Source organism: Lontra canadensis, unplaced genomic scaffold (genome assembly GCF_010015895.1).
Source record: "Lontra canadensis isolate GAN:19392208 unplaced genomic scaffold, GSC_riverotter_1.0 scaffold144, whole genome shotgun sequence".
Taxonomy (NCBI): Eukaryota; Metazoa; Chordata; class Mammalia; order Carnivora; family Mustelidae; genus Lontra; species Lontra canadensis.
This window is the reverse complement of record NW_022631138.1, coordinates 8,484-33,170: the sequence shown is the minus strand read 5'-3', so window position 1 is coordinate 33,170 and position 24,687 is coordinate 8,484. Positions and strand designations below refer to the sequence as shown.

At 38.9% G+C, this 24,687-nt stretch overlaps 1 protein-coding gene and 1 non-coding gene across 5 annotated transcripts in view; both read right to left on the bottom strand.

Moving 5' to 3' along the window:
• LOC116858884 (metastasis-associated protein MTA3) overlaps positions 1–23,910 on the bottom strand; it is a 102,793-nt gene extending 78,883 nt beyond the window's left edge. For all 4 annotated transcript variants that reach the window (XR_004381037.1, XM_032843833.1, XM_032843831.1 and 1 more), the window contains exons 1-2: positions 23,754–23,910; positions 3,336–3,399 (exon numbers count right to left, since the gene is read on the bottom strand). Coding sequence is in view for 3 of the 4 variants with exons in the window: in XM_032843833.1 (XP_032699724.1) it covers positions 3,336–3,399; positions 23,754–23,908 (219 nt within the window). In the remaining variant the exon portion in view is untranslated. The remainder of the gene's footprint in view (positions 1–3,335; positions 3,400–23,753) is intronic.
• On the bottom strand, positions 123–229 carry LOC116858971. Its single transcript, XR_004381052.1, has one exon. It is a non-coding gene; the product is annotated as a U6 spliceosomal RNA (small nuclear RNA).
• Positions 23,911–24,687: the final 777 nt, after the last annotated feature.

The following is a 24,687-nucleotide window of genomic DNA, read 5'->3' as shown; positions in this document are numbered from 1 at the left end:
TCTCCTTTAAATCCTGAAGCACTCATATTTACATATAAATAGGCATATAAACATAACTATACCTACCACTACCAGCATACCCATTAACTTTCCAAGGTCCTTCCCACCTGCCCCTTTCGTCACAAAATATGGAACCCTTCACGAATTTGCCTATCATTATTGCACAGAGACCATGCTAATCTTCTCAGTATTGTTCCAATTTTAGTGTATGTGCTGCCAAAGCCAGCACCCGAGGTCCTTTGGAATGCAAAACGGCCCTACTGACTGAGCCTAAAGGATAAAATGACCAAGCACCAGGCCTTTGCTGAATTTTGCAAAACAACCAGATGTCTTATAAAGTCTTGTCCCTGCTCCCTGCTAGGACTCTGGGAGTCATCTACTATATGACTCTCTGCTTTATATCTTGGAGGGGCCTGTTTCTACCATCCACATTTTACCACGACCCTGGCGAGCAGGCTGCAAGTAAGAGATACCTGCCAGACTGTAAAGCTTTCTCCTTTCGGGCTCTTACAGACCGTAATAAAGGGAAAGGAGAGAACAAAACAAGGTGACATGGGTCACTGTCAGAAGAAAAGCTTAAACAATAAAATTGCTAAGAAGACACAACAATGTGACAATTTACGCATATAAAAGTACTACCCAGGGAAAAGAAAAATCTGCAGAATATATAAATCAACCTGCTTAATAGGTTGACAGGTTGATCAATACATAATCAGAATTACGTGTCTCTGAAGACAGGAGCAACAAAGAGTGTTAGTAGGGAACTAAAGCTACTGCCACTGGCACACCATCGACTTCAAAAGAGGACACACCTCTGGTCACTTTTATTCTGTAAAATATGTCAGCACAGGATTCTATAAAAATAGGATTCTGCCATACTTGTCAGTAAAATGAGATGAAATTATTATTTTGGGCCACCCAGGTTGCTTCAGACTCCTTAAATTTGGGGCACCTGGGTGATTCCATCAGTTAAGCAACCGACTCTTGATTTTAGCTCAGGTCATGATCTCAGGGTCATGAAATCGAGCCCCATGTTGGGCTCTGTGCTAAGCCTGGAGTCTATTTAAGATTCTCTCTCCCTTTCCCTCTCCCTATGCCCCTCCCCCTACTTGTGCTCACTCACATGTGCTCTCTCTCTAAAAGAAAAAAAACAAATTCCTTAAATTTATATGTCCTGCCTGATATGGGAAATTGTTTAAAATGTAAATGGAATTTTTCAACAAATAAAAAATCGTGATTAGAAAGTTGTCCTTTGACTTACCATCCTCAAATATGCCAATTTCAATATTTTAAAAACCAGATTTTCTCAAGGATGGTCTTATAACAGATAAGGAAGTTAAAAAAAAAAAGAATAAAGTGTTTTTCAAATTGAAAAAAGAATATAACGTAAGCAGTTTTATTTTTACTAAACTGCTCTCTCTGAATAAAAAAAGTTTTCCTCAAATACACTGCCAGAGACGTCAGTTCCTTTCCCAAAGACTGATACAGGACCAAGTGCTTAAAAATCAAATGGACAGGATAAAAATCCTAAAGTCCTTTGCAAATTTTCATCTCCTATAATCCTTAGCACATAGAAATTACTAACGACAAATTAGAAGGCAAAAATACCACTTTTTTAAAAATCACACTGTTGGGGCACCTGGCTGGCTCAATCAGTGGACCATGCGTGTGACTCTTGATTCTAGGGTTGTAGGTTCAAGGCCCATGTTGGGTGTGGAGATTACTTAAAAATAAAGCTTCTTTAAAAATTAGAAATTAAAGGGACGCCTGGGTGGCTCAGTTGGTTAAGCGGCTGCCTTCGGCTCCAGTCATGATCCCAGCGTCCTGGGATAGAGTCCCGCATCAGGCTCCTTGCTCGGCAGGGAGCCTGCTTCTCTCTCTGTCTCTGCCTGCCACTCTGTCTGCCTGTGCTCACTCTCGAGCGCTCTCTCTCTCTCTCTGACAAATAAATAAAATCTTAAAAAAAAAATTAGAAATTAAAAAATTACACTGTCTTAACAGCCAAATACACCAGTAAAATACACTGAAACGTATTCAGTGTTTCTTCCTTTTATTTCTGCTTTTGTGAACTAATGCTAATTTCTGAGCATTATCTTTCTCCATACAGTTATCCATATGTTGACTGAAAAACACTGCTACATTCTTTTCTAAATTTCCCATGTATAAGTTATAAAGACTATCAATCTTGTTTCCGCCTTGAGTATTTACTTTCTCTTAGTTTTCTCTATTAGATTTTCTAATGTACAATAGTTCTACCTGTCTGCAATATCTTTTGCAGTTATGTATTCTTCATTTGAGATGAGGGGACAACATTTTAAGTATAACATGTTAAGTATACATAGTAAGTATAATTATTAAAGTATATTTTAAGTACTTTTTAAATTTTAAGCAAATTTTAAGTATAACAAAAAAGTTTTTTTCACAGAAAATATATCCCTTTGATTCTTTTTTTTTTTCTTTAAGATTTTATTTATTTGACAGACACCGTGAGAGAGGGAATACAAGCAGGGGAAGTGGGAGAGGGAGAAGCAGGCTCCCCGATGAGCAGGGAGCCCAACGAGGGGCTCCATCTCAGGACCCTGGTATCATGACCTGAGCTGAAGGTAGACGCCTAACGACTTAGCTACCCAGGCACCCCCCTTTAATTGTTTAAAAGCACATACACACATATATAAAGTACATATACACACACACATACATACAAAAAATAGACTTGAGAAAACAAAAATACCATGAAATTATAAAGGTTAAATACTAAAACATTAACAGTAAAAATTTTCCCATTGTAGACTATTCTGTTTAGAGGAACTTCCTCCCTCCGATGAACCATATGCTCTCATTCAACTTGTTAAAAAAATGTTTAAAATGTTTCTTAATGAAGTTTACAGAAAGAAACATTTTTAGTTGACAAAGTTTACTGGGATTTTAAGAAAGAAAGCAGACCACTAGTTAAGATCTCATCTGGAAAAAGTCTCAAAGAAAAACTGTTTATTTGAAAAACAACAAAAACAAAAAAAACAGGGAGGAATACCAAGTATACAGAAGTCACTTATTTCATAAAGCCTAAAACAGTTCTACTACCAACTAACTCATCCTACTGTATAAAGCCTTTCATTACCAACCGAAAAAAACCAGACACAGAAGTTTTTGCCAAATATTATCTCAGTTAACCAGAAAAATCAAATTATCTAAATGCATTCTAGTCATTATACTTTTATATAATGCTGCTCTCGCAATGCAATAACTTGGTGCAAGAAGAAATAAACTCAAAGGTATGGGGTTCGTGTGAAATCAAGGGAGAAAAAAAACACAAAACAAGTGTAATTGTGAATTACCTCTTTATCAAGATACGACAATACTGACTCTGTCTCATTCAGAAGGGCAACACTGCATTTTCCCCTGTTGAAAGAGGGAAAAAGTGGATAAATGTAAGAAAAGCCACATCACCTTCATGGTGATGACATATACAATATTAAGAATACACAGAATGTAAAGTTGATACTAAGAAACTAGATGGCAATTAGGAATATACATATATGTATATACTTAGACTTGCTATACAATCCTGGTGTTGTGTAACCTAAAAAAAAAAAAAAAAAAACACAGGACTGTCTGTAGACATTTACTCCGAGGCTAACCTGTGGAAGGAACTGTGTTAGGCAGTAAATCTTTATAACATAAAACACTTGATAGGTATTTCCTAATTATTAAAGAAAAACAAAAGGAGTACAATGAAAGCTTCTGATCAGAAGTGAGTTTCTGAATCTATAAAGAGTTAATATTAGGCGATTTTATACAAAGACTTTAGATAAGATTTCACTGTGCAAACCGGTACCTAAAATAATCTTTGAATTTTTTTAAGTAGCCACTGCATATGAGAACCTAAAAATAATACACATTCATATCAAGATTAACTAACTTACCTTTATTGACACTGCTCTAAAGCCTAGTTAAAATTTAAAGACACTGCTATAAAGTAAAGGGCAAAATAAAAGATCTACAGATTTATAGAACTTGAAGTCTGATGGCATTTACCTTTGATCATATAGCCCTGGGTGTAAGTTTGAAAATGAATGTCTATTTAAAAAAAAAAAAAAAAAAAAAAAGGGAAAGAAAAGGCTTGTCTAGACTTGAGAAAAATTAAGGTTACCCAGGTAGAGGCATTTATTACAAACACGTGTATAATTATCCTCACTAGTGTGAAAAATTCTGTGGAGCCAGAAATTTGACAGAAGACTTTTGATACAGATTATAGATAATTGGTCAGGACACACAAAATATTTTTTTAAATGTCATAATGTCATTTGATTTTGTAAACAGAAGTCACTGCTTGCAACCCACAAAATGACGAGCAAAACCCAAACGCATCACATATCCGTTGAATGGGAAGCTGGAAGAGCAGGCTGTTGGAATATCAGAGTGGAAAACAACTGAAAGGAAAAAATTACCAAAAGCAAAATAAAATGCAGAATGCTCACACACAGATCAACAATCACAGTTTACTAACATTTTGCAAATGTATATTCCTCAGATTTAAAAAAATTTCTCCTCATAAAAACATCTTTTTCTGGTAATCAGCTCTAGTTAATATCACTTCAAAAGATTTCTGAGAGCATGTGTTCTTTCCATATTATCCTGTCAAGTCTCTAATTTGGTTAGCGAGAGTTATAAAGGTTTTTGGTTTTTCTAATTTTATTCGTGCATAATACTGAAGAAGAAAAATTAACATGATTACTTCAGAGCACATAACAACACTCACAGTCAACAATTACCTGACAGGCCCTTAGGAAGGACAGAATTACGGGCAGGGAAACTGCTCTGCTGAGGATTGCACATCTACAGCTGCCACAGAAGTTCTGTGACCTGTGGACGTGCGCGCCTCACGCGTGTAGTGTGCTTACAGACCAAATGGGCTTTCCAAAAATAGGCTTCAGTTTCTTTTTTTTGCCTCTCTAACAGCTGAAAGAGCAGTATTTCCAACATTTAATACTTAATCACTTAGAAGAAATAAATTCTGGTTTTTTAGAGTTCTCTAAGTTGAGTGTTTTTCGTTGTTTTTTTTTAATGAAAGCTGAATGTTTTAATAGATACTTTTATTTTTAAGATTTTATTTATTTATTTGACAGAGATCATAAGTAGGCGGAGAGGCAGGCAAAGAGATAGGAAGGGAAGCAGGCTCCCTGCCGAGCAGAGAGCCCGATGTGGGGCTCGATCCCAGGACTCTGGGATCATGACCTGAGCCGAAGGCAGAGGCTTAACCCACTGAGCCACCCAGGCGCCCCTAGATACCACTTTCTTTAAGAGCCATTCGGATGTTAAGGGTTAACTGACATTGAAAATTCATACAAACAATACAGCATTAGTCTCCTCCATACCATCTGAAATGACAAGATGATTTAAACAGAATCATCAAACCATTATTTTCATAATTACATTAAGAGATAAGGAAATACTGATTAGATACTGTTTTAGAGATACGACATGATTACAAAATCAAGAGGACACCCAGCCAATCTAAAATATAAATTATTTGGAGGAATGTAGCTTTTATGCAAAGATAAAAAAATAATAGGTGATTTTCATTTTTTAATTTTCTTTACTGTAGCTGCGTATTTTCTGCCAAATTAAAAATGAAAATCTGACACTTAAAATATTCAAGTACATATACTAACAGCTAACAAAGCAGGAGGTTGAGTCAGAATTATTTTATGAAGTAAATATGAATATGTAATTAACACATGTGCTACCACGCCAAGAGTTGTTGATAAAAGTAGTTTAAAAAGAGACTTAAAGTGCTGGTTTCCTTTATGCTGAACAAATCTTGGCTCACAGAAAAAAATATGACAAATTTTAAGACTACACCAAACCAAAGGAACTATTAGCAAACTGTTATATAGATAACCCAGCTGGTCAATGATGAATCTCAAGCAATGATCCTAATTGTTCTCTTCCACCACACTTTAGTCCTTAAGGAATAAAGATATCCAAAGATGATGATATAAATACAAAACTCATTAAAGACCTTAACACAAAGAAAGATCACCACAGGCCTATATCATTACTCATACCACTCTTCTACGAGGAACTATACGGCAACACAGAATTTCCAGAGACAACACACTTTCCCACAGATCACTGAAAAAGGTTTTTTAAAACATCCTCTGTCCTGCTTCAGAGACTGCGCAGTGTGCTGGGACAGACAGACATGTGAATCAATAATTACGACACAACACAGTCCCATGTCTAACGGCAGGTGCTGTTCGGCCTGTTATCTGCTTAACAGGTGTTCAGCATCATCCCAGAGACTCAAACACCACATGTAAAAATGTGCACACAAATTATGTATTTCTTTTATTTAAAGACACTCCCTATTTGTATAAATAAAAGAGGAAGTTGAAATGAGCATCCATTTCCCCACTGCCTGAAGACTCTCAGTTTCATAGTACTGCAGCTTGACTAGGGTGCCTGCATAGGAAAATGCAAATTTCTTAGTGCTACACCAGACTCACTGATCCTGGGGAGGGATCAAGAAATCCATTTGGTTGGGGCGCCTGGGTGGCTCAGTGGGATAAGCCTCTGCCTTCGGCTCAGGTCATGATCTCAGGGTCCTGGATAGAGCCCTGCACCGGGCTCTCTGCTCAGCAGGGAGCCTGCTTCCTCCTCTCTTTCTGCCTGCCTCTCTGCCTGCTTGTGATCTCTCTCTTGTCAAATAAATAAATAAAATCTTAAAAAAAAAAATCCATTTGGTTGATAAGTATCACCAGATGATCCTTAGTCAGATTTACTGAATCCAAGTATCTCGGGGAGGGATCAAGGAGTCTACATGGAAAACAAGCATAACCAGGTGATCGTTAAGCACAGTGAACTTGAAAGCCACTAGTACAGAGATGCAGGGTCTGACTAAACCCCTTCTTGTTCAATGAAAGAATTTTTTTTTTTTTTTAACTAAAAAAAGGCATTTTTCAGGGTATTTGGGTGACTCAGTGAGTTAAACATCCAACTCCTGATTTCGGCTCAGGTCATGATTTCAGGGTGGTGAGATCAAGTTCCCCAAGAGGAATCCAGGCTCAGCAGGGAGAGTCTGTGTGAGATTCTCCCTCTCCCTCTGCCCCTCCCACACACTCGCCCACACAACATGCATGCCCTTTTCTCTCAAATAAATAAATCTTTTTTTTTTTAATAATTTCCTTCCATTTCTTATTTTATATTATTTTTTATTTATTTGACAGCGAGACAGGGAACACAAGCCAGTGAGCAGGGGAGTGCTAAAGGGAGAAGCAGGCTTCCTGCAGAGCAGGGAGACCAATGCGGGGCTTGATCCCAGAACCCTGGGATGACCCAAGTGGAAGGCAGACACTTAATGACTGAACCACCCAGGTGCCCCTAAATAAATCTTTTTTAATTTTTATTTATTTTTTAAAGATTTTATTTATTTATTTGACCACAAGTAGGCAGAGAGAGGGGGAAGCAGGCTCCCCGCCGAGCAGAGGGCCGGACGCGGGGCTCGATCCCAGGACCCTGGAATCACGACCTGAGCCAAAGGCAGAGGTTTTAACCCACTGAGCCACCCAGGTGCCCCAATAAATCTTTTTTTAAAAAGGCATTTTTCTCAATGGCCTTATGAGTCTTACAGTTGCTCAGATTCTGAACAGCTTCTCATATAAAAACAATGCTAGGTTCTGTGATTAGAAATTCAGTGAATAAGCAGTTTTACACAGCATTTAATCCACTAAATACAATGGACAACCAAACAAAAAAATAATGAAGTTCAAAGATCCAAAATGCTTTCAGAAAATTACATTTCACAACAGCAACACAGTTAAATAGGACTAAAAGAAAGATTCAAAATTCTGAATGAAATGATTTCCAAAGCAGAATTATATGCCTAAACAAATCACTGGCTAAGTGCAGAAAATATTTTCAAGATAAGCAAGGACTAAGAATTTTTTCTATTTTAGAAGACTAATCGAAAAGAATGGCAAAACAATTAACTTCAAGGAAAACAAAAGGTTGTACAAGAAAGAATACACGGGGAATCCTTACATGTTCATAAAATACAATGAATGATTATTAAGTTTAAAAAACATGATATATTGGGAACATGAAGGAAAGGAAAAGAGAAGAGAGAGTAGAGAGAGATTTAGAAAATTGAAAAAATAACAGTAGCAGTGTAAGAGTGGTGTAAATACAGAAGCCACAGAGAAAAGCTGAAAATGCCTGTGGAGGGGAAACTAGGCTTATGACTGCCTTGGATATTATTATATAACTATATGCATATATTTGACTTTTAAAAATAATACAATTTAAATTTAAAGTAAAAAGGGAGATCGTAATTAAACAAAGTGTATAAATTTGTATAATTAATACATATACCAGGAAGCAAAGATTATTTACCATGAGTCTACACCAAGTTTTCTCAACCTTAGCATTATTAACATAGGAAGCCAGGGAATTCTTCGCTGTGGCAGGCTGTCCTATGTACACAGGGTGTTTAACAGTATTCCTGGCATCAACCCATTGGACAAGAGTAGCACCCCCACACCTAGCTGAGACGACCAAAACTGTTCAGACTTTGCTGAATGACCCCCAGGAGACAAAACTGTCCCTGGCTGAGAACCTCTGCTCTAGAGCTGATGAACCAGTCTTTCTTTCCCTCCCTCCCTTCCTTCCTTCCTTCCTTTCTTTCTCCCTCCCTCCCCTTCTCCCTTCCTTTAGTTAAAGATTTTATTCATTTGAGAGAGAGAGTGAGTGGGAAGGAGAGGGAGAAAGAATCTGAAGCAGAGTCTGTGCTGAGCACAGAGCCAAACGTGGGGCCCGATCCCAAGACCTCATGACCTGAGCCAAAATCAAGAATCAGATGCTTAACTGACTGAGCCAACCAGGCGCCCCGGAACCAGTATTCTTACGCATTTCTTAAGAAACAAACACCTGAAAGACCCTAAAACAAAAGTGAAAGAATCTGATTTTATATCTTTAGACTATAAAAAGGACCAAAAGGAGAGAAAGAAATCTGGACTTTAAATATTTCTTTTTTTTTTTTTTAAGATTTTATTTATTTATTTGAAAGAGAGAGATCAGAAGCAGGCAGAGAGGCAGGCAGAGAGAGAGGAGGAAGCAGGCTCCCTGCTGAGCAGAAAGCCTGATGCGGGGCTCGATCCCAGGACCCTGAGACCATGACCTGAGCCGAAGGCAGCGGCTTAATCCACTGAGCCACCCAGGCACCCCTGGACTTTAAATATTTCTATTCAAAGATACATTTTCTGTTAATATTGCTTTAACAGATGTTAGAAAATAAAAATTAAAGAAGGCCAACAAAATAAAACCTGGAACAGGTGTTTGAGTAGGTAAGGTAAAGGAATAAAAAGCCAAGAAGAGAAGTCTGGGTTTAATGGGATAGATCAGTGGGTTCTTCTTTTTAAGATTTTATTTATTTATTTGACAGAGAGAAAGAGATCACAAGTGGGCATAGAGGCAGGCAGAAAGAGAGGGGGAAGTAGGTTCCCTGCTGAGCAGAGAGCCTGATGTGGGGCTTGATCCCAGGACCCTGAGATCATGACCTGAGCAAAGGCAAAGGCTTAACCCACGGAGCCACCCAGGCTCCTCAGATCAATGGATTCTACAAAGAAAAATGACAAGTAATATTTTGGAAAGCTCATTCTCTCTGTGGCATGTGGAGAAAACCAAAGCAACAAAACCTGAATCCATGATTCTGGAGATTTGATAATAAATACAAAACGAACTGTAAAAGAGGAATTCAAGGGGGAAAAAGATCCTTCTCTTGGTACCACTTCTGCCTTTTTTTTTTTTTAAGATTTTATTTATTTATTTGATAGAGAGAGATACAGCAAGAGACGGAACACAAGCAGGGGGAATGAGAGAGGGAGAAGCAGGCCTCCTGCTGAGCAGGGAGCCCGATGTGGGGCTCGATCCCAGTATGTTGGGATCATGACCCAAGCCAAAGGCAGAAGCTTAACGACTGAGCCACCCAGGTGCCCCCGCTTTTGCCTTTTATAGCTAGAAGAAAGTGGAATGTCCAAAAGAAGTCAGTAGGCATCAGGAAGGTCCTCTTTCCTAGCACAGTATGACAAACTGTTCTGATTACCAAAAAATCTCACAGGCATTTTCACAACCATGTGGAACACCAGAGCTTGGGACAACATGTAGAATATACTTTCATCCAGCCCAGTGGGATTCTGGGATTCACCCAGCCCATTCTGCCCTGGGATTCTTGTCAGAGAAGGAAACACTTCAACCTACAGAGGATGATCATTTCAAGGTAAAGATTATACCATACAAAGACAATATTCAAGAAGTGTGCTAAACATGTAGACTTTAAAATGTTAAATTGTGGTATGATCTTCTCTCACTGCATTTTTCCTCTTTCTTCTACTAAGAAATCCAATGAGTTTAAGAATGCTAAGTAATAACTTCCTTATGTTAGTTTCCTTTTTTTATTAGATTTATTTCACTTTAGAGAGACTACGAGCATGAGAGTGTGAGCAGGGGGAGGGACAGAAGAAGAGAATCTTCAAGCAGACTCCCTGCTGAGTGCAGACGCCCCCCCCACCCCGCCGCCGCAATGTGGGGTTTTATCCCATGACCCACAAGACCATAACCTGAGTTGAAACCAAGAGCTAAATGCTTAACCAACTGAGCCGCAGGCCCCTCTTGTGTTAGCTTCTTAAGCAGGACTACTTGTAGTCATCAACAGTACTCTTTTGGCTAATTAAAATTTTGTTTACAAACAGCAATAAAATCGCAAAAATCTAACATCTTAAAATAAAAACATTGGCATAATAAAAATTAGTACAGGAAGAAAAATTCTTTTATTAGAATCTTTTTTTAGATTCCAAATAAGTTCCTTTAATATTAATAGCTAATCTGAAGAGAGTCTGCAAATTTAAGGGAGTTCTATGTTAGCATCACTACCTATTTTTCAATAAACATAAGTCTTTTAAAAATTGTTTCCTCAGGGGGCGCCTGGGTGGCTCAGTGGGTTAAAGCCTCTGCCTTCGGCTTAGGTCATGATCCCAGGATTCTGGGATGGAGCCCCGCATCAGGCTCTCTGCTTGGCACGGAGCCTGCTTCCCTTCCTCTCTCTCTCTGCATGCCTCTCTGCCTACTTGTGATCTCTGTCTATCAAATAAATAAATAAATAAATCTTTAAAAAAATTTTGTTTTCTCAGGTCACCTGGCTGACTCACTCACTAGAGCATGTGGGGTTGTGAGTTCAACCCCCACATTAGGCACAGAGCTTTAGTTAATTTTTTGGTTGTTGTTTTCTCTAAAGATGACAAAAAAGGCCTAATAGACTTAAAAATTACAAAACCCTAAAAAGTAAAACAACCGGGGCGCCTGGGTGGCTCAGTGAGTGGGTTAAGCCTCTGCCTTCAGCTCAGGTCATGATCCCAGAGTCCTGGGATTGAGCCCCATATTGGGCTTTCTGCTCAGCAGGGAGCCTGCTTCCTCCTCTCTCTCTCTCTGCCTGCCTCTCTGCCTACTTGTGATCTCTGTCTGTCAAATAAATAAATAAAATCTTTTAAAAAAAAAAAGTAAAACAACCCATAAAACAAAAAACAAATCACAAATCCTTTTTCACTTGAATCTCCCTGCACAGAAATACAAATAAATACAAAATCCAAAAAACATAATTAGGACATTCTCATCTATTTTACTTGGTATAATTTATTTTGTACATCTCCTCAAAATCACACTGTGAAGTGACCCATGCACAAGTCTATTCTTTGCAGCATTCATTTTAACACCAAAAGACTAAAATGAACCAATTGTTTATCAATTAGGATTAAACAAATTAGACATATAAAACAGCTACAGAAAAGAATGAAGCAGATCTTTACTATCAGATATGGAATTATTACCAAAATAATTTCATTTAAAAACCACAACACAGACAGTAAGATAGAGTCACTCATGTCAAGCAGTGACTCATGTCAAGCAATGATGTAAAGCCAAGGGCATTACAGCTAAGACCAGATACCACCGAAACCAGCATGGGCTGATGGCTTCCAAAACTGATAACCCACAAAGCCAGGACAGCCCGGAAGAACTGAGAGCTGATAATCAGTACAACTAGAAGAGACCTGCAAAGGCCCAAGACTGACCATACCCCTTTAAAAATGAAGGGCTTTTGCAGCAAACAGACTCCCTAGATGCTGACCCTTCCGTGTCTGGGCGCATTAAAAAGGCAACTGCCCCCTGAAAGCTCTGCCAGATTGATCTCTGACCACAACAGAGATGCTCCAGTGATCGAACCTAATAAGCAGTAAGTACCAAGAGCTGACCTGGATGGGACCAAGACCTCATCTCAACTGTGCACTCACAGACTGACTGAGCATCTGGTTCGTTTACTTCTTACCCCGTACTGTATCTTATCTGCTGTGTGACTTTGTACTGTGCTTTTCTTTGTGTGCCCTGTATGAAGGCAAATTGAATGTATAGTGAAATGTCACTGAGTCTGGAGCCCCAGTTTACAATTGTTACAATTACAATTGTCACTGAGTCTGTAAACCCCCCGGTTTACAATTATGTTAACCTTGCTTTGACTGAATAAAGCTTACTGTGGAAAGACACAACTCAAATAGGTAGATGCCTTTATAGCATGTTCACAACGTATAATAGTGTATAATTTACTCCACGACTTACTACAGACACAAACACACACACCTCATTGCTTCTATGTACATGAAATGTTTCTAGAAGTATACACAAGATTCTAGGAATAGTGATAGAATGGGGGGCTGTATAGGAGCAAGAAATTTTACTGTGTACTCCACATTTTGATTTTGAACCCCATACTATGATTTTGAGCCATGTCAATATATTACATATCCTCCCCAAATGTTTACATTTTTTTTTTTATGATTTTATTTATCTGACAGAGAGAGACACAGCAAGAGAGGGAACACAAGCAGGAGTAGGAGGGAGAGAAACAGGCTTCCCACAGAGCAAGGAGCCCGATACAGGGCTCAATTCCAGGACCCTGGGATCAGGGCCTGAGCCAAAGGCAGACACTTAATGACTAAACCATCCAAGTGCCCCAAAGGGAGAGAGTGTCCCAAGCAGACTCTGTGCTAAGCATGGAGACTGACTCGGGGCTTGATCATATGACCCTGAGGTCAGGACCTGAGCTGAAACCAAGAGTCAGATGTTTAACCGACTATGCCACCCAAGGGCCCCTGTTTACATTTAAAAAAAATTTTTTTTTCATCATGATTAAGTGAATGCTATAATTCCCATCACCTATTTCACTCATGCCCTTACCCCACCCCATTCTGGTAACTATCAGTTTGTTCTCTCTATATAAAGAGTCTATTTCTTGGTTTGTCTCTTTTTTCTTTTGCTCTTTTGTTTTGTTTCTTAAATTCCACATATGAGTGAGATCATACGGTATTTGTCTTTCTCTGACTGACTTATTTCAGTTAGCATTATATTTTCCAGCTCCATCCACCTTTTTGCAAATGGCAAGATTTCATTCTTTTTTATGGTTGAGTAATGTTCCTGTGTGTATGTGTGCACGCACACACACCACATCTTCTTTATCCATTCACCTATCTTGGGCTGCTTCCATAGTTTGACTATTGTGAACAATGCTGCAATAAACACAGGGGTACATGTATCCCTTTGAATTCGTGTTTTTGTATTTTGGGGGTAAATACCCAGTAGTGAGTATTTTTAATTTTTTTTTCTATTTTTAATTGTTTGAGGAAATTACATACTGTTTTCTAAAGTGGCTGCACCAGTTCACATTCCCAACAATGCAAGTGGGTTTCCTTTTTTTTTTTTTTTTGCTTATTTTTGCTTTTATTACTCTTGCCTCAGGAGATATATCTTGGAAAATTGTGTTACAACTGATGTCAGAGAAATTATTGCCTGTGCTGTCTTCAATGATTTTTATGGTTTCTGGTCTCACATTTAGGTCTTTAACTCATTTTTAGTGGGCTTTTTTTCTTTTGTATATAGTAAAAAAATATGGTCCAATTTTGCTCTTTTGCATGTAGTTAGCTATCCAGTTTTCCCAATACCATTTGTTGAAGAAGACTTTCTCCCACTGCATATTTGTTCTTCCTTTGTCAAAGATTAATTGACCATATAATTATGTGTTTATTTCTGGGTTTTCTAGTCTGCTCCACTGATCTATGTGTGTACTTTTATACCAGTACCATACTGTTTTAAGTACTACCGCTTTGTAATATAACTTGAAGTCTGGAATTGTGATACTTCCAGTTAAGTTTTTCTTTTTCAAGATTGCTTTGGCTGTTTGAGGTCTTCTGGTGGTTCCATACAAATTTTAGGAATATTTGTTCTAGTTCTGTGAAAAATACTATTGGTATTTTGATAGGGACTGCATTAAATCTGTAGATTATTATGGGCAGTATAGACATTTAACAGTATTTGTTCTTCCAACCAAATGTTTATATTTTTTAAAAGGAGGGGGGCAGATCAGTTTTCTGTGATCTTGACGACAAAACAAATTTGCTCTATTATCCACTGCTTTTGGATGCCAGTTTACTTCAAACCATATATGGATATACTATCCCCCAACCATGCCAATTCATAAACTCACTATGGCAATCTATTCCCATCAACTCTCATCTATTAACTACAGCTTCACAGTCTCTGGAACATTTTTTATTTAAAAAAACAACTCTACTCCATAGATACACATTTTCAGTTCATTCATTAGTTTCTTTTTTTTTTTTTTTTTTAAGATTTTATTTATTTATTTGACAGAGAGATCACAAGCAGGCAGAGAGGCAGGCAGAGAGAGAGGGGGAGGAAGCAGGCTCCCTGCTGAGCAGAGAGCCCGATGCGGGGCTCGATCCCAGGACTCCGAGATCATGACCTGAGCCGAAGGCAGCGGCTTAACCCACTGAGCCACCCAGGCGCCCCCATTCATTAGTTTCTGATATGCATGACCACCTAAAGAAAAATTTTACCTTCAAATATTATTTGCTCTACATAAAACATGAACCAAAAAAATTTTCAAATTCCAACTTTTAGAAATGGATGGAAATGTTTTTTCACTGGTGAATAAACTTATCAGAGTCACAATGCATTTCCCAAACATTTGACAAGTCTACTTGACAAAGAGACACACAGAGACAACTCCCAATATTGTAAACTATATTTTCTAAATGACCTGAGAGAAGTTTAACAGCATCTTAATGTGGGGTGGGTATTACTTTTAGAGTCCCTCTCCCTCTCCCTTTGTCCCACCCCCAAAAAATAAAAAAATAAAAAAATAAAAAAATTTTTAAAGAGGAATTGAAATTTATTAAAATAATAAATTGTACTATTTTGTCAAGAACGTTCTTAAGTGGAATCTGAGATGCCTTTTCTCATACATCTTTCTTTAGATTTATTCTAGGTGTTTGATGCCTTTTGTAAATGATATCTTTTTTTTTGGGAGCAGGGGAGAGGGAGAGAATCTTAAGCTGGCTCCACACCCAGTGAGGAACCCAGCGAGGCTCAATCTCACGACGCTGAGATAATGACCTAGCCAAAACCAAGAGTTGGAGGCTTAACTGGTTGAGTCACCTAGGCACCCTAAACGTATCTTTTTAATCTTAGTTTTCTGACTGACCCCTCTTCACACCATATACATAAAACAGACTTACACACAAAAGGTGGGGCACCTGGCTGGCTCAATTGGTGGAGCATGAGACTCTTGATCAGGTCGTGAGTATGAGCCCCCTGCTGGGTATAGAACTTCCTTTTAAAAAAAAAAAAAAAATTATTTATTTATTTTTTTAAAAACTATTATATTTACTTATTTGACAGAGAGAGAGATCGCAAGTAGGCAGAGAGGCAGGCAGAGAGAGAGGAGGAAGCAGGCTCCCCACTGAGCAGAGAGCCCTATGAGGGGCTCAATCCCAGGACTCTGAGATCAAGACCTGAGCTGAAAGCAGAGGATTAACACGCTGAGCCATCCAGGCGCCGCTACTTTTTTTTTTTTTTAAAGGGGGGTTAAAAAATACCAAAGGTAAAACAGTCAAACTTCAAGAAAACATAGAAGAGTAGTACCTTCATGATCACAGGAAATCTTTGCCTATTCCAGGGCAGTGACACTTGGATTTGTTTTTGAATGAGCACTGTTTCTGAGTGACAAAGTATTCTTACTCTAGTTTTATTCTGCTCCCTCACATATATCAAACTTATCAGGCATGTCTGTCAGCTTCTCAAGAATGGAATTTTTCCAGCCTTTATTTAACGGTCCTCCCCTCCTCCTGCTGTTCCATTGTTCCTTTTCCAACCACATTTCTCAAATATTTAAAAACAAACCAACCAACCTAGAAAGAGCAAAGATGATCCCAGTGACGCTGAAGAGTAAGCACTACTTAAAAAAAAACAAAGAAAAAGTGTAAGCACTACCTAATGAGAGAGGAAGTCCCACACACACGGAATGCAGTACCTCTGCCATTCCTGGGTACTTCCGGCAATGCACAGCCCCAGTCCAACGGTACACATTAAGAGTAGAAAAGAGAAACGCAGGAATGACACACCCAAATGTCAGTGGTGCTGAATGCAGGAGTGACAAGGGTATGTGCCTGTGTACGTGCCTCTTCCTGTATTTTCAACATTTCAACAATAAATTATAACTCTTTCACTATCAGAAAATAAATTTATTTTAAAATTTTAATATGCAGGGGCACCTGGGTGGCTCTGTAGGTTAAGCATCTCCCTTCGGCTCAGGTTGTGGTCTCAGGGTCCTGGGATGGAGGCCCTCTTCAGGCTCCCTGCTCAGCTGGGAGTCTGCTTCTCCCTCTGCCTCTGACCCTCCCCACTGCTTTTGTTCTCTCATGTAATCTCTCTCTCTCTCAAGTAAAATCTTTAAAGTTTCAAAGATTTTATTTTTTTTAATTTGACAGAGAGAGAGAGATCACAAGTAGGCAGAGAGGCAGGCAGGGGGTGAGGGTGGGGGGAAGCAGGCCCCCTGCCGACCAGAGAGCCCGACATAGGGCTCGATCCCAGAACCCCAGGACCATGACCCAAGCCGAAGGCAGAGGCTTTACCCCACTGAGCCACCCAGATGCCCCAAATCTTTAAAATTTTAATGCTGGGGCTCAATCACATGACTCTGAGATCAGAACCTGAGTTAGAACCGAGAGTCAGACACCTGACTATGCCACACAAGCGCCTCTGAACTGACAATGATTCTTGAAAGAAAGAGCATTTTGCAAGAAAAATGTACCCTTAAATTAAAAACAGGTCTGCATCACATGGTACCAATAGTTAATGATACTAGTTTTCTGCTACTGGAGAAAGGAGGATAAAGCCGAGTTCTCAATGAATTTCCATCTATTCTGTCTTTGTTAGAACCAGCCATGTTGTCAGCAAGTAAAGTGATAAAAATGAAATCAAAATGGTCTTTTCCCTCTCTGTCTAATGTCCAAATTTGCAAATTATAAAATAAACTTCTTCCCATTCTATGTCTAATGTGTTTGCATTTCAGGAAGAAAACCCAAAATACGGAAAACCATAAAGATGAAAGTTGCTTGAGGGCACTTGGGTGGCTAAGTGAGTTAAGTGTCTCCCTTCAGCTCAGGTCATGATCCCAAGGTCCTGGGATCAAGCCCCACATTGGGCCCCCTGCTCAGTAGGGAGTCTGCTTCTCTCTCTCACTCTCCCTCAAATGAATAAATAAAATCTTTTTTTTTTAAGTTGCTTGCATTTTCTGATATTAAAACAAATCTAAAACCTATCAAATACCAAATTCCTATTTATACTCATGATGCAGACACATGCTTACTAATGAGAATGATCTCATTTATTCACAAAGTAAAAACTACTGACTAAATAAAATAAGTCTTCAATAAACAACAAATGAGTATGTATCTCTACAAACTTGCATCAAGAACTTCGGTTAAATAAAATCCAAAAAATGGAACTGTTAGATATGCACATATTATAATCTGATGTTTCTAATTATAGTAACACTCAAATATATTAGAGTTATTTATCTATTTCCCTACCCTTACCAACATTAGGGATCAAGAAAAGAACTCTGGTCTTCCATCCTTCAAGTAACTCCTGCTTGCTAGAAACTTCAATTTCTCCCTTTCTCATGGTTGCTATATACTGTTCATAAACTCACCTTATTCAGTGATAGTATGCACACAAAAACAATTTCCTATCCTCTGCCTAGCCCTCCAGGTAAAAGCCTGACGCTGACTCTGATAACTCACTCTCTCTGAGAGTCCTGAGTAACCCGTAATTCCAGACATCCAATCCTTCATTCTCATGAAAGGAGGGAGGCACATAATCTAAAATTTCACTTATGATCAGTAATAGTTGAGAAGAGATTATTCTACTATCTGTTGATGACTTTTTATGCCCTTTAAGAATAGGAACTTAAATGAAAACAATGCAAACTTCGAATTCTGACTGGCTGTTTCATGCTGTGTTCCACAGCAGGCAGGAAAAACAAAAATAAAGACACCAACCTTCAAGAATCTTACACTCTAAGATGATGCCTGTCTTGAACAATCGAGACAAATTATACATAAGCCCCAAGATTTTTAATGGCTGCTCAAGATATTTTTTCAATTGAATTAAGAAAGCTCCTCATTTTGGAGGTGAGGAGACCATGCAGCAGCAGCATGGCATGGCAGAAACCAAGGAGAGGTTCCTACCGATTGTGGTTGCAGTCCGTCTTCTACAGAGCAAGAACAGAGATCATCTATATTCTGGAATCCTAGCCTAAAATTTGTTTAAAAGGATAAGAAGTAAGGACTTCTCTGAGGCACCCTGCCATGAAGGGACTACTTGAACACTATGTGCATTTATGTCTTTAAGACTTACCCTACCGCTGACATCACTTTCTGAAATAGCTTCTCTGAACTTCTTAAAACGCATGGACAAGGTTAAGCAATGAGGCAGGCAGGATCCTTACCAGTGATGCTCTGAATGAAGGCCAAGTCTAACAACATGGATATAATGCTTTCTCCACCATCACTCTGTCTTCACAATAAGGGCAGACTTAGAGGACAAATCATCAGGTCCAAAAGCCCTTACTGCAGGAAATATTTGAGGCCAATAATCAACAGGTACCTAAGAAAATGCTTTTAAGACACAATGAAGCATAACTTCAAAGGCTGTGATCCAGAATCCCAAGTTGGCAAACAGGAAAGAACTGGCTCTTTTTAAATGACTAACTACCTGCACCAGAGGCTGGGAAGAGGCATTAATCACCATACGCAGAATGCTGTAATTAGCAGCTTTTAAAAAGCCAAGCTTTTTGTGTTCAAAATGTGGAAAAAACTGACACTGGACCAAATACAAGATATATCCATAAACTCAGGCACCCAATCAAGCAGGTAGTTCCCAGCGGCTACTGTACATCTAGCACGGCAGCATCATCTTTTAGTATAATAGTACAGCTTATATGTTTAACTTAGTTTTTAATGTAGTCTGTCCTGTTGACCTGAACATCTGAGTAGAAAATTATGTGAAAAAATAAAATATCAAAGAGCCTACCCATCCAACAAGTAACTCAATAGCTTTTCTTTTATCTCTGATGCTGTTTAACACCACCGGTCATGTACACGTCGTAATTCTGTCCATCTGCAGCCGTGTGGTCTGGGTTCAACCTCCCAATCTGCTATGTAAAAGTCATGAAACTGACAGGTTACTTAACCTTTTCGTGCTTCAGTCTCGTCTGTAAAATGGGGATAACAGGACCTACTTTGTAAAGTCAGTGCGAGGAGTAAATAAAATACATATAAAGCAACTGGAATAACATCTGTCACAAAGGTTCAATGAATGTCAGAATTGTTAAAAGCCAAGGCTGACAAATATGGCCTAAGACTGAAGACAGTATTATATATCCAGAACAGGTCCAGCACATGACACAACAATGTTCTAGCGCTTTAGAGACTTCGCAGCGTATCATCTATTAGTAATGACTTCAGGCGCTGTGCATGATGTGAGCTGCCTCTCTTCCTGCACCCCCAAAAGCATCCCAAAGATGTTTTCATCGCTCAAGTCCTCCGTAGCTCACGAACACCAAGTAAATCCCTAACCATCCAGAACTGTCCTGGTGCTGGTGACTCGCCCTCTCTGCCAGTGGGATCAGAAGGAACAAAGAGGTGCCTCCATGCCACTGTGAAATGCTTACAACACCCAGTGAGTACTGTGGCTCACAGACTACAAAGGACCTCAGGAATGCCTCAGTCAGGTTTTCTCCTACGTTCCATATGCCACTGAGGAAATTCTGGGCACTTGATAATGTCCCTGGAGAATAAAAAGCCAGTATTCACCAAATTACCCCTCTTTGCTGCCAAAGAACAATGGGGCTTCAGTCATTTTCTCCTGTTACAGCAGAAATAGACAGGGCATGACTTCAACATTAGCAAACTGTGAAGATCACTCCAATGTGCACGTGTTTACATCAGCATGAGGGCTGGCTAGCACGGCTCCGTGCTCTGGCCAGAGACTGCCCCTCACCCCGTTCAGCTGTTTGGCAATGACAGCCACAGAGGACAAATTGTGGCTCTGTACTACTCCCTCTCAACTTAGAGAATAGAACAGCAAAAATTAAAAGCCTCAAATGTTTATAATGCATCATAATTCAAAAGAATTGCCAGTAAATTCACCCGATAAACTCCTTAAATTTACATCTTAATTTATCAAGCACCTAGTAAATGCCTTAATCTAGAATATACTCAGAAAACATGTTCAACAGTGACTGAATGAATGATCCTATCCTCTATGCAATTTCTGTGTTCAACACAGAGGTGTCCTAATAATTATATTTTAATATATTGTCTCCGTTCTTATGGATGATGAAAAACACAATACTAGTTTTTCCATTCCAAGCAATCTGTTCAAGGAAACATTACTTATAAACAGATTCTAAACTATCAGGATGGTAAATTAAAAATGTACTTGCATGTTTTGGATACATTTTTAAAACCATTTGTCAGATTCTTGTTCTGGCAAGATTCTTATGACTAGCCACATTACTTCTTGAGCTTAAAATGAATCTTTATATTCTAGCTTCTTCCAATTAAGTAATAAATGCGTATGGCTCTTCAGCATTTATTATCTGCATCTTTTTTTTTTTTAAGATTTTATTTATTTATTTGACAGATGGAGATCACAAGTAGGCAGAGGGGCAGGCAGAGAGAGAGGGGGAAGCAGGCTCCCTGCTGAGCAGAGAGCCCAATGCGGGACTCGATCCCAGGACCCTGGGATCATGACCCGAGCCGAAGGCAGAGGCTAAACCCACTGAGCCACCCAGGCGCCCCTATTATCTACATCTTTAAGAAAATTATGAAATATGTTTCCATGTTCCATCGATTTGAACAAAAATTAGCTTACTTTCCTACTTCTTGAAATACCCCATTGGTAGATAAAATGACTGTTTCTACATTACCTGGCATGATTATTTTTTCCAGCAAAGGACCCAAGTCATACAGAATATACTAACTGTAGCCAATTTAAACACAGTGTCCCCTAAAAAACCTAATAAAGTAAAACAGCTAACAGACACATGAGAAAATGTTCAATATTACTCAGCATCAGAGAAATACGAGTTGAAACCACAATGAGATACCACCTCACACCAGTCAGAATGGCTAAAATTAACAACTCAGGTAAAACAGATGTTGGCGAGGACATAGAGAAAGGGGAACCCTCTTACACTGTTGGGTGAGAAGGCAAGCTGGTGCAGCCACTCTGGAAAACAGCAACTGCACTATTAGTATTTATCCCAAGGATACAAACATAGTGATTCGAGGGGCACATGTACCCCAATGCTTATAGCAGCAATGTCCACAATAGCCAAAGTATAGAGAGAGCCCAGATGTCCATCAACAGATGAATGGATAAAGAAGATGTGGTATACACACACAATGGAATATTACTCAGCCATCAAAAAGAATGAAATCTTGCCATCTGCAATGACATGGCTGGAACTAGAGGGTATCCGCAAGTGAAATAAGTCAGTCAGAGAAAGACAAATATCATACGATTTCACTCATATGTGGAATTTAAGAAACAAAACAGATGAACACAGGGGAAAGGAAGGAAAAATAAAATAAGATAAAAACAGAAAGGGAAGCAAACCATAAGAGACTCTTAACAATAGGGAACAAACTGAGGGTTGCTGGAGGGGAGGTGGAGGGGGATGGAGTAACTGGGTGATGGGCATTAAGGAGGACACTTGATATAATGAGCATGGGTAGTGTATGCAACTGATAAATCACTAAATTCTACCCCTCAAGCTAATTATATACTATATATTAACTAAATTTAATTTAAATAAATAATAAATAAATATTTTAAATGTTCTCAAATTAAAAAAAATTAAAAACTTCTTCAGCAATGCTGTCATGTTAACTACTGAGATCAAATTATTTCTGAAAAGATTTGGAGCACGAGGAATTCTAGTATCCCTGTCATACATTTTCTGCTTTAGAAACTCTGCATCCATTTCTGAAAAGAGAAATATGCACAAAAGTCCTGGGAACTGGGTGGGTGCGTGGGTGTGTGTGTGTGTGTGTGTGTGTGTGTGATACAAGGACCAAATCACAGCTTAAGTAAGTCTCCAAACCTGACTTAGGCCAAAAAAGACAGATTCAATACCCACACTGGGGGAAAGACAAGGGGCTAATTTTTGAAATAAAATTAATATACTGTATTTCCCTAGATAAACCATTTTTTTAAAGATTTATTTATTTGACAGAGAAGAGATCACAAGTAGGCAGAGAGGCAGGCAGAGAGAGAGGGGGAAGCAGGCTCCCCACTGAGCAGAGAGCCCAGATGCAGGGCTCGATCCCAGTACCCTGACCAAGATCATGACCTGAGCTCAAGGCAGAGGCTTAACCCACTTAGCCACCCAGGCACCCCTAGATAAACCATTTTTAAGGTAATCATGACTAGTAGAGAGGTGAATTAAGTAAAGATTATGAACAAAAGCTGAAAAACTTGCAGTAACTTGAGGCGGACAACGACACTGCCCTCCCTAGCACACAGCGCGCTGCCTCCACCCACAGGCCGCCAGGCTAGCCCCACTGTCTCTCTGAGGTTGAATAAATGCCAACTACTTTCTGAAGCTGACCTGACCTTGACAGTCAGTAACTGCCTACCTTTTGAGTTCAAACATTTTGTTAGACTTCCAAGATATGTATGCTTAAATGTTACCACCAGCATATTTCATAAAAGGCCACCAGCGTTCCTCCACAACCCCCCAAACTACAAACCAGGGACAGAATTTTTTCACTTTGGCTTCCCATCAAAAGTACAGAGCAGATACGAGTTAAGTAATATGGAATATAGTTTTCATCCCAGAGATCCTCCAAAGAAAGTAAAAGGCCATATATTCTACAAGGTCAAGAATCACTCGCCTGGGAACCAGATCTTGTGTTTTAGTTCTAGGATTCTAATGTCCGCCTCTGTAACGTTCTAGGAACCTGGAGAAAAACAGCATTTCCTGGTGGTTGCGGGACACTCTTCTGCAGGATGCGAACAGGCATGCATGTGGATTGGGAAAGTCTGGATTCAAGAAGAGCTAAAATGGTCACTTGACTATAGAACACCTGCAGGGCTTTAATAAGGTAATCACACTATACATTTCCTAGATGAAATCCCATTATGATGCCTTTAGTAGACCAAGTTGAGCAAGATCATGAGGCAAATATAGAAATGCTTCAAAGAAGGCTGTTCTGTGTTTTTTTCTCATTGCCACGATATTACTGAATACTTCCTATCAGCCTCTAAGCTGCTCTTACCTGATATGCGTTGCAGGCAGAGATTCATACTGGCGTGACAAGAAGAGCTCCCTATGTTTCAGCTGATGCTTCTGTTTATCCGTCAAGTCGGCTTCAATTGTGGTTTCTGATTCTTCCTCAATTTCTTCTACACAAATAAAATTCAAAGAACGCATTATTACAGGGCACATTATCTCTCTGGACATCAAGACAGATTAACCTTTCATTCAAAATGTTCTTCAAACCAACTTTCATTATTTTATTTTAAATTTACATATCTAACTTGTCATTTGCATTACAATCATAAAATGACATGAATTGGGGCCACAAACAAAGAGGAAGAACTCTAATTTTAAAATGGCAGATGGAACATATGCATTTATCTCCTCTTCCCCCATAAAACCACACCAAATAGCAATTAAAATGCGCACACATTTCAATGACAATAAAAGTGGAAACGACGATAGAAGAATCAGCCAAAAAAAAAGTTTTAGAGGATGGAAAGCAGATGCAAAAAAAAAAAAAAAAGGTGCAAACTTAGCCAAGAGAGGGAAGTGATAATCTATATACGTATAGGCAGATGCAAGGAGAAGGCAAGCACAAAGCTTGAAGTGACTTAGACCTCAAAGACATCAAGTATTGTGAGAAAGAGGGGAGGGCAAGAGAAAAAGACATCAGGAAAGGTTGAAAGTCTATCTACAACACTCTAACTAAATCCCAGACTTTTCTATTTAAAAAAGAGAACAGCCAGAAAGTAAATAAATAAAAAGTAAAAAAGAATAATTGGAAAACAAAAAATAGGGTAACACTTTTAAAATTTGATAACACACCAAAAGCTAATGGAAGGATTAGAAGGTACTGCTAAGGAAATCTCCCAGAAATTTCAACACTAAGACAAAGAGATAAATAAGTGAAAACCGAAAGCTAAAATAAATAAAATAAAATAAAATAAAAA